The 11,019-nt window shown below is 35.3% G+C and overlaps 1 protein-coding gene across 1 annotated transcript; it reads right to left on the bottom strand.

Moving 5' to 3' along the window:
* Positions 1-5,356: 5,356 nt before the first annotated feature.
* LOC139901155 (uncharacterized mitochondrial protein AtMg00240-like) lies at positions 5,357-5,677 on the bottom strand. The gene has a single exon (XM_071883891.1). It carries the CDS (start codon positions 5,675-5,677, stop codon positions 5,357-5,359), a length of 321 nt encoding a protein of 106 aa, XP_071739992.1.
* Between the last annotated feature and the right edge of the window lie 5,342 nt (positions 5,678-11,019).

Below are 11,019 nucleotides of genomic sequence, written 5' to 3'. Positions count from 1 at the left end.
TTAGTGGCATATCAGGCATAATAGAAGAACTATCAGCAAAGGTTCTAGCAGATATCTCTTGGATCCCATCTCCTGAAGTCATCGATGTATCATGAGGTAATACATCTCAATCAGTTAAAGATTCCACACGCTTACCTTGCATTTCCCTATGCTGGTGTGGAATTGTTTGGTCTAGAAGACTTGTCTGACGCAAGTCTGAGTACTTTCCCGAAGGAATATCATATTGCCATTGCGTGGTGCGAAGCAGATCTCCATCATCGATATAAGCTTGACCTCCAGGTCCTGTTTTAGGTTAAGACTCTTGAATCAAGAGCGTATCTTGAGACCTATCACGAGGATTTTTGATCGATACGCATGGTTCCTTTTTAAGATTTTTCGGATCCCCTTCGGTCGTTCTGGACTTTAATGGTTGAGTTGCTTTAATCGATTGAGTCTTATCGGAAGACTCGACTTCCTTATCAGATGCCTTAAGAGATGCATCTTGAGCGGTTGAATCCGCTAGTGTCCGTAGACTTATTATTGGTCTTTTGTTAGGTGGGTTGGGCTGTTTTACCTTTATACCACCCCCACTTTCAGATTTATAGCAGGACTTACGTTTACTGTTGGAATTGATACGGATATGGGTGATGGAGTCCTAGAAGGCTCTAATTCTTGGTTTGTATCAACAAGGTTGTAAGTCTGAGTTTCAGGTATTATGGGTGTTGAAGTCCTAGATCTGGTTCTTCTTGGTGGTGTTTGAATCATCTCATCTGGGTTATAGGTTATCTTTTTCTTCTTTCTCCTAACATCAAAATATGATTCAGGCGTTAGCGTGTTGTTTAGTTCATCTTCTTCTTTGATAATTGGTGAAGAGGGTTGAACCTGAGTTAGTCTAGGTTCACTGATCCTCACGGGATGTGGTGATCTAACGGACCTAGTTCTCTTAAGATGTCCTCTAGGTTGGGAAGAAGATGGTCCAGGGATTATGATTGTAGGTGCTACAACTTCTGGGGCAGGCACCGAGGTTAGTGCAACTGGTTGTTGTTGACCTCAGGCCGGTAGAGGTAATCCTACTTTACTAAGATATTTATCTATTTTAGAGTCCGCTGGATCTACTAAAGCAAACAAGCATTGAGGTATTTTGGCGATTTCATTGGTGTTGGGTAGGATGGGGTTGTTCATCTTTACCTCCGAGAATACAACCACCGTAAGGTGTTCAATCCCGGGAACTGGGATATTAGCATTCCTGCATCTTTCACGTGAAAAATGTGTAAAAATATAGTAAAACGTTCGCAAGGAATATACTTGGCATTATTACGAGGCTTTTCCACTTGTATTTGCACAAGATCCCATATCAGTTGTCCATAATCTACCCGTTGTAGTCGTGCAAACACATAAAATAATTTCATCATTGGCACGGTTATCCCGTGTATACCTCTTGATATCATCAACAAGCATCAGTTGATGATAGAGTAAATGATGTTCCACCGTGAGTGAAGATTTTGTATTTTGGAAGAACTTCATGGTAGTTCTTTGATCTCCTTCATACCCAAACTGGAATATTGATAGCATCATCAATGTTGGAGTAGGCAAGACTTCTGTATTCTGAACCTCTGGCAAGCTAAAGATTTTTCTGAAGTCAACCATTGTAATGTGTTCTAACACCTCTTAACTTGAAAGAGAAGCATGCTGGGATGCCTTGAGGATGTTGTGGACTCGGTATTGTTTCTTCAATAAACTTTATCATTGAAGCAGCTAAGTATAGGTCCTCCTTACTCATAAGCACAGTGGAACGTAGTGCTCCCCAAATTTAATGACACTCAAGTATGGATAGCCAGTAATCCCCAGGAATATATGTAGCAGAGGTAATGAAGTAGTTGTTGTTCACCATTTTGTTGTTATGATGAGAATTGAAGACCATGAAGAGTTAAACATAATACACGTCTTACATTCTTATTCATTTTAAGTCCTTTTTAATTTTCAAGTTTTTCAAGTTTTTATGAATTTTCCAAGTTTATAAAAACCTTTATTCAGACATTCATGTCAGGCAATGATTTATCCAAAATCTTTAACACACAAGCATGCAATATCGTGTTAATCACATAAAAAAATCTAACATATTGCAAGTATTTCATATAGATCAAGAGATTTATGGAATTAGTTATTAGTCTCTACATTCATATCAATAAATACACACTTGTTCATCCTATCTTCATAAAATCATAGACTTCATTTAACGAGTGGTATCAAGAGCTATGACATTCAACGAAACGAATGGAGATCCTATGAATATCATGAATATTTTCCTATAAATATATTAAACCTTCTTAGATTCTCATGTTTAAAAGTTATACATATGCATCTAAGTGTGAAACACAGCAAATAACAGAGTGGATGGTTAAGACTTTCATCAACAATGATCACAAAACACACAAATTGATAGATTCTGATGTTAAAATGTTTCTAAGTTTGAAAAACTAGAAAAATTACACTAAGTATAATAGAGTCGAATCTCATCAAATTTAAGTATTTTCATCTTAATTTCTTAATCTTAAACCATCATAATGTCTTATTCATATAATCACACTCAAACATGTTAGAGTCGGATGTATGATTTGAAGGTATTTCGTATGCCCGAGAGACATATTAAATTAATGTGGCTAACATGTTATGATCCAAGTCGGGTCATACCCAATAACAAGCTTACCGACACCTTATTCGTATTTGATCCTAGCGAATGGATCGTTGATTAGATACGTGACACTTGAATTTTAAGAAAAAGTTTCTTAAATAATATTACTTGATATGTGTATATAAGTTATGGAATAATTTATTTAACAAGGATTTAATTATTTATAGGTTAAATAATTAATTAAGTTATGTTACATTTTATAAAATTGGTTTTATAAAATATACATAACAAATAATATACAAGTTTATAAAATGTGTTTTATAAAATCAAGTTTTATAAAAACTGATTTTATAAAATCAGTTTTATAAAAACTATATTATAACATGATAATGTGAGTGGCATGGGAGTTGCAATAAGCATGCAATTGTTTATAAGTTACTACCCATGCTTAACCAACACCAAGACATAGTGTTCTACACTCACACATGCATTCAAACACATCAAGTAAGCTTGCAAACTGCTGAGATTTTCAGCTTATTTGCTGCTGCTAATTCACGACCTGAATAGGGGCAGAAAAGAGGTTCTTTTGTTCATCTTACAAGCTATTTTCAAGTGTCATTAAATCCTAACCAAAAGCTAGGGTGTTGGTGCATAAGCTTAGGGTATAACAACTTGAGGTTTCATCATTTTGGAGCTCCATTCATCATCATCTTACTCATCCATTTCAGCCCTCAATTATACTTGAGGAGGTATAATCTTTCTTACTTCTATTTTGTAAGCATATTTCACAACTTGATCCTAATTGGGATTTAACTTTAATTGGTTAAAGTATAACAAGTTCTAAAATGGTAACACTTACATGCTTCCGCTTTATTTGTTAATAAAATGTTTTAAGTATATTGAAACTTGTTAAATCCCAACATGACTAATCAAGAACAGAGTCTAATGTTCATCATAGTCGTATCCTTAATAGAGTCGTATGGTCAGAGTCGGATGTATCAAAAATTAACATATAACAGACAAGTCTTTAGATCCTTAAATAGATAATATTTTTAAGTCCAAATCAAAGAATTATATTCAATTATCATATTTTAATGACGTGCGAATCTCACTTTTAAAGGTGAGACTCTTATGTCATAGTCAGATACAACAAAAACTTAGGTTTTTGAAACAAATTTTAACATCCAATAACAATTAACGCTTAAACGTTATTAGATCTTTGTTTTTGACTCCTCAATTTCATTATCAAAACACTTTTAGATGAGGATCTGTTCAAGAGCACATAGTCGTACTCTTAGAACAGATCTGGATGGTGTAAATTCAAAAAGTTTTGTGTTTGATTATTGAAATTAATGATTGAAACATGTTTAAGGTTGATTAAACGTAGTTTATAACAGTAATCAAAAGAAAATATACCAATAATCTGAGTGTTAAGAGACTCGAATCGAATGATTTAGACGGAGTTGGAAGTTTAGCCTTTAATTTTCAAAGTCGGATGAGTATTTGAGAAAATGTAATGTTTGACTCTTGATATTTATATCCGACTTTGAATTGCGCTTGGGCCATCCGATTCTGTACTGTTTTGGCCCAGTTTCACTTTAAAACAAAACTTTGCCATTCGATTCTGTGTTTCTTTGACTTTTTGACTACAAAACATCTCATTCTTAGTATTTCTTTTTTTGAATATGTTAGAGTGCGACTCTTGAAGTTTTGAAGACATCCAATTCTGCTTGTTTTGTGTCAGAATCGGATCATATCTTTAAATAAGCTTTATTCCATGAAAATCAATCTTTTTGGTTTTAAAATCTTTTCCAATTTTTTATGATTTTTCAAAAATGAAATTTTGTACTTATAGAAAGTTTTAAACATTTGTGTACAAAATTCCAATGATGCCAAATGTAGTCCGGGTTGCATACTGAGATGTATACAAGCCAAAGTGAATTTTAAAAATTAAATCAAAATGTTTATGTTTTCACTTTTTAAATCAATTTTCTTTCTTTTCTCCCCCTCAAAAATTTTTAAAACATCATATGCTCCTCCTTAAATCATGACAAGTCATGAATTAGTTACCTTCCCCCATCATAACTAACTTAAGAGCATATCAAGGTGGAAAACATCTCTAAGAAAAATCTAAATTCTCCCCTAAGTGTAAAAACAAATTAAGGCAACTTATCAGAGTAGTCTAAAGGATCGTAGTAAGAATGCCAAAGTACTTTACACTAAAGCTATCCCTTGAACACAGTTATCTAAATCATCTAAGTAGGTACATTACTCCCCCTCAAATCAATCACTCCCCCTAAACATATTATTCGTAACAAGTACTACGCTGACTAAAGAGCACTGTATTCTACCATGCCAATTTTTTGAATCAAGAATTTTAATCTAGCCTCATCTAAGGGCTTCGTACACGTATCATCTAGTTGCACTTTAGTGGGTACAAAATATAGTTCAATGTTCTCGATCTCTACGTGATTCTTGATGAAATGGTATCTAATGTCAATGTGTTTGGTTTTCGAATGTTGAATTGGGTTACTAGTGATAGCTATGGCACTTTGAGAATCACAGTATATTGGGGTTTTAGTAATTTGAAATCCATAGTCTATGAGTTGAGTTTGCATCCAAAGAACTTGTAAGCAACAGTGAGCAGCAACTATATACTCGGACTCAACAGTTGAAAATGAAACACAATTCTGTTTCTTGAATGACCAACCAACCAACCAACCTATTCCCCAACATCTGGATTGATCAAGATGTGATTTTTCTATCAACATGGCAACCGCCATGGTCAGCATCCGTGTAAGCAGTAAGATTGAAATCAGATCCATGAGGATACCAGATTCCAAGGTTAGGAGTACCTTTTAGGTATTGGAAAATTCTAACAACCGCCTTAGAATGTGATTTCTTAGGGTTGGATTGAAAGCGAGCACATACAGTTACAGAAAGTGTAATATCGGGTCGACTTGCGATCAGGTACATTAATGAGCCTACCATGCTATGATACAATGTAACATCAAAGGGTTCCCTTTCATCATCGGCAATTAGCAAAGTTCTCATTGGGGTTGACATTGTTCTTAAGACATTTTAAAACATTTTAGCATGTCGTTTATGTATTTAGTTTGACTTATAAAAATGTCATATTCCAGTTGTTTTACTTGTAACCCCAAGAAGAAACTTAGCGTCTCAAGCATGCTCATCTCGAATTTGTTGGCCATAAGGTCACCAAATTTTTTGCATAATCTCGGGGATGAGGAACTAAAGATAATGTCATCAACGTAAATTTGAACCAAAAGTATGTGACCTCGGTTTTTATGTACGAAGAGTGTAGTATCAATTGTCCCTCGCGAGAATCCATTTTTTTAGCAAGTACTTTGTTAGGTCTTATACCAAGCACGTGGTGCTTGTTTTAAACCATACAAAGCCTTCTCCAAATAGTACACCTGGTTTGGATGAATCGGATTGACAAAGCCTTCTGGTTGATCTACGCACACCTCCTATTAAAGATCTCCATTGAGAAACGCCGTTTTGACGTCCATTTGGACAACCTTGAACTTCATATAGGAAGCATAAGCAAGAAACAGACCAATAGCCTCAATTCTTGAAACAGGAGAAAAAGTCTCATCGTAGTCAATGCCTTCTTGTTGTCGATAACGTTTGGCTATAAGACGTGCCTTATTATGAACCACAATACCTTCAGAATCCTTCTTATTCATAAAGATCCACTTAACCCCAATAGGTCTCTAGCCTTTGGGTCTTGGAACCAAGCACCATACCTTAAACCTATCGAATTGACCAATTTCCTCTTGCATTGCATTAACCAGTTCGGATCTAGTAGAGCTTGAGCAACTGATATCGGTTCGATTAAACTCTGAAAAGCAGCATATAAACACAGATTGCGAGAAGCACTTCATGTACGAATCAGATCGGTAGCATTTCCAATGATTAACTCAATGGGATGATCTTTGGTCCATCGGGTTTCATGTGGTAGAGAAGCATGGTCAACACAATCTTGAGATGTATCATGAAGTGAAGAAGTTGAACCATGATCCTCATTAGGAATATCATTAACAAGTGGTTCAACATGAACACTTGCAGAAGTTTCTGGTGTGTCCTCAAGATTTTCATTCAAAGTAATTTCAAGATTAACATCTTGAAGTGAATCAATGGAAGCATCTTGAGTGGGATCAGGTAAAGTATCCTGAGTTGGGAGAGATGATGAAGATTCAACGGGTGTAATAGTTGGTGTTGTATCTTAATCTAAGAGACTGGAAGGAGTCTCTAAAGAAATTGAAGTCAATGATGTAACCGGTGGAACAATAGCAGAAGGATGTTATTGATGTGGATAGATCGTATCAAACAGATAATCCAACTCATCCTTTATTGCCATCGGTACATTTTTCTTCATAAAATGAGTGTTACGTGCGGAAGAATTTGTTGTCACTTTAGGATCGGGTTTTGAACTGAAATGTTCAAAGCCATTCCCGCCAACTCATCAAACTTGACATTTATGCTTTCTTTTATCGTCTTTGAATGTTTTTTATAAATACTATATGCCACCTTATTCGATGAGTAACCGAGAAATATGGTGTGATCGCCGTGAGCGTCAAATTTACCAAGGTTGTCAAAATCATTGAGAATGTAACATATACAATCGAAGATACGAAAGTACTTGACATTCGGGCATCTACCATATAAAACTTCATATGGTGTCTTGTCAAATCGCTTATTGATGATCGAGCGATTCTTAGTATAGCAAGCAGTTGAAATGGCTTCACCCCACATCTTTGGAGGTAGTCTTGAATATGCAAGCATCGTACGAGCAGCTTCACATAGTGTGCGATTCCTTCGTTCTACCACACTATTCTGTTGAGGTGTTCTAGCAGCTGAGAACTGATGTTCTATGCCCTAGTCTCGGAGGAAACTATCTAGACGATCATTCTTAAAGTCAGTCCCATTGTCAGTTCTGATACTCTTAAAAGAAGTGTTAAAAGATCTTTGAGTTTTCTCTATGAACTCAATGATAAGGGAAGATGTTTCCGTCTTAGCCCGCAAAATAAAAATCCATGTGAACCAGGAATAATCGTCAACTATGACAAGGACATACCTACGGCCTCCTATACTTTGTGTTCTCATGGGCCCACACAAATCTATATGCAATAATTGCAATGAAGATGTGGTGCCGGGGATTAGATTAGAAGAACTCCGTTTAAGCATTCTTATCACACATGATGAGCACACATGATGAGCACACATGATGTTTATCGTAATGGAAACTAGGGATACAGTCAACTAGGCCTTTGGACACTAATCAATTTATTCCCTTGTAGTTTAGGTGTGACATCCGGTGATGCCATAACCAGGAATTTTCTTTTGTTGACTTGGCAGCCATACACAAGATTTCTTGTGTTGGTGGGTATCTAGGTCAAGGGTATACAATGAAACACATCGTTTGCCAAGTAATAGATCCTTTCATTCAATAGATTGTACGGCACATGTTAACCACTCAAATAGAACCTTGAGGTCTCCATCGCAAAATTGACTGACGCTAAACAAACATCACCCGAGACCCTCCACATACGAGACTCTTTCGATAGTTAAGCCATTTTTCACGTAATCACCATAACCAGTTATCGCATTGATCTCATCATTACACAATGTAACCGTACCGAGGAAATTCTCAACGAAGTTGATTAGCAGGGACTTGTCACCCATCATGTGTCGAGAGCAACCAGAATCTATGTACTACACACAAACGTCGAAGCCCTGCATTTAAAGTTCCTATAGTTTAGGTACCCAAAGTTGCTTGGGTCCTCTACGGTTAGTGACACCAGACAACTTTAGATTACAGATATAATGCACAAGCAATGGATCACACAATTTAGATTCTAAATAAGATGTCTTAGAACCATTACAAGCATTCTTAGCGTTGGTAATCTTAAGTTTTACATCGCTTTTATTTTTAGTTACACACACATAGTTCCAAGTAGATGTTTTGTTCAATGCCCTAAAATGAAATACACGTGTAGATTTCTTAGATGGCTTAGAAAATTTCTTCTTAACTGCTTCTACATGCTCTACGCTCATTTTAGGAATCTATTGTGGTTTGTATTTCAATTTTGGGTTATAACACGAGACATGAAAAACACCTTTATTAGCCATTTGACCAAACTTTTCATTTGCATTGTGGGATGATTTGCTCTTCAAAATTTCCATTTTGATTTTAAGTTCTTTTTCATCATACTCATGCAAATCTGGTTTTGGACTCGTGTGTTTTGAAAATGACTTAGATTTTGACAAAAGACTTTTCCCATTTTGTTTTGACATTGGTATTTTGGGAATCTTTTCAATTGTCCGAGAACCATCTGGATGATTAACTTTTTGAACAATGTATTGCTTTGAAGATGAATCTTTTCAAGACTCTTATCATCTTTTGCCCACAATGGATTCTTACGAATTGTTACGGTCTTAGTATCACTTACTAAGGAACTACCCTTAACATTCTTAACAACCGCATTTGCACATGTAATAGATTTATTGCATAAAGAAACAGATTTAACAGCAGATATAATGTGCTTGTCGTGTGCATCAGAAGAAGTTTGTGTAATAGTTCTATTCCTTCTAAGTACTTTTATCTTCTTATTCATGTCTAGGATCTCAAAGCACAAGTCTTCTATTGAAACTAAGACTTCTCCATTTTTAAAGGCATATGTAGATTGTACTTTAGATAGAGGAGGTAGCTTATCACACATTTTAAGCATTGTTTTCAAAGATTTACATCTAACTTGCAATTCAATATTTTCACGTTCAATTTTATCAACTAGATGTTCTAAATTTGAGATTTTAGGCTTTACATCTTCTTGAGGCTCTACCTTAGGTTATACCTTAAGGTCTATCTTATGTTTTAAAGCCTTGCGATCTAGAGATTTTGACTTAGCCAAGTTAACCTTTTGTTCAACTTTGTTTATCTTATTACAAAACTTAGAGCTAAAGTCATTTAGTTCATGTGCTAGATCTTCAGCGATGTGAACCTTAGTAGTAACAGGTGCTGGTAAGGCCATTAGACTAGGTTTAGCTTCTATAGCATGATGATCAAACACTTTTTGTACTCTAAAGCCAGAACTAGTGCTAGGAGTATCATATAGTTCACGTTCAAGCATCACAATGTATTTCTCAAGCATAAGTGTAGGAATATAAACCAGTCTACGTTGAGGCACATAATCAGCATGTTACGTAGTTTGTTCATATTCTATCAAGTCTTGCATGAAATTAGGATGTTCTTTTCCTAATTTGGCATTAATCTTTTCATACATTAAGTTAATTTGAGCATACTTTCTAGATGTTCTAGGAGAAATTATGTCATCTATATCAGCATCAGATGCATGCACAAAATGTCTCAGAAGACCAGCTAAAATGTAATCACCATCATATAAACAAGGAACAACCTTAATACCATTTTCCAATGTCTTGGGATCAACATAACCAACCCACCACTTTTCATCATGAACAGTTTGAGGTCTATTCATAAAGATTGATTGTTTTGAAATATTTGTACAAGCCAAAATTTTACATTGTCTAGTTTTATAAAGCTTTACTTCATATCTAACAAATTGGGCTTTCATTTGTAAAACATCTTTATTGAATAGAACGATTTCTGATTTCTTTTTATGTAAAGTTTCTTCTAATTCAATAATCCTTTTATTAAGTTTAGAAATCGTTGGTTCATGTTCCTTTTTAATATTTTCAATATCTCTTTCGATAAATTGAACTTTTTCCGCAAGACATTCGGATTTGAGGCGAAAATCTGTCCTTTCAACCTTAATCGGAAGAATAGATCGTTTTAATTCTTCCAACTCAGCATCAAGAGTACTGATTTGTATTCTCAATTGAGTTGCTTCCGATTGAGATGAGGTTGATGAAAATTTAGTCTCTTTGTTTTTTAAGTTTATCTTTTAAAACCTTGTTTTCAATTTTTTAAACTTTTACTTCTTTAGAGATTGAGACTAAGTTTTCCATCGAAGTGTTTTGCATAGATACAAATTCAGGTGGAAGTGAATTTGTTTGTACGTCTTCATCATCAGATGTCGAGTCAGAATATTCTTTTTCCTCCTTAGCTTTGATTAGCTTGGTCACCTTGCAAACATTAGCATGTTCCACTTCTGAATCGGAGTCATCCGTCCAGTTAAAACAAGTATCATCAACAGGCTTCAATTCTCCCCCAGTTTCAACAACCTTTGCCATCATCATCTTCTTCTTGTAATAAACAGCATCCTTTTTCTTCGGCATCTTACATTACCGAGAGAAATGACCCGCTTTACCACAGTTATAACAAACAGAATCTTCCTTCTTAGAATCATCACGCTTTGTTTGAGACTTTGATGCTTCTGGTTTCTGGTAGTAAGATAAGGAAGATG

The sequence above is a fragment of the Rutidosis leptorrhynchoides genome, chromosome 3, assembly GCF_046630445.1.
Source record: "Rutidosis leptorrhynchoides isolate AG116_Rl617_1_P2 chromosome 3, CSIRO_AGI_Rlap_v1, whole genome shotgun sequence".
NCBI classification, from domain to species: Eukaryota; Viridiplantae; Streptophyta; class Magnoliopsida; order Asterales; family Asteraceae; genus Rutidosis; species Rutidosis leptorrhynchoides.
Note: the sequence above shows the minus strand (reverse complement) of the source record. Positions and strands in the feature narration are given on the sequence as shown.

Excerpts from the sequence above, each read along its gene's own strand:
- LOC139901155 (XM_071883891.1), bottom strand. The coding sequence starts at position 5,677 with ATGTCAACCCCAATGAGAACTTTGCTAATTGCCGATGATGAAAGGGAA.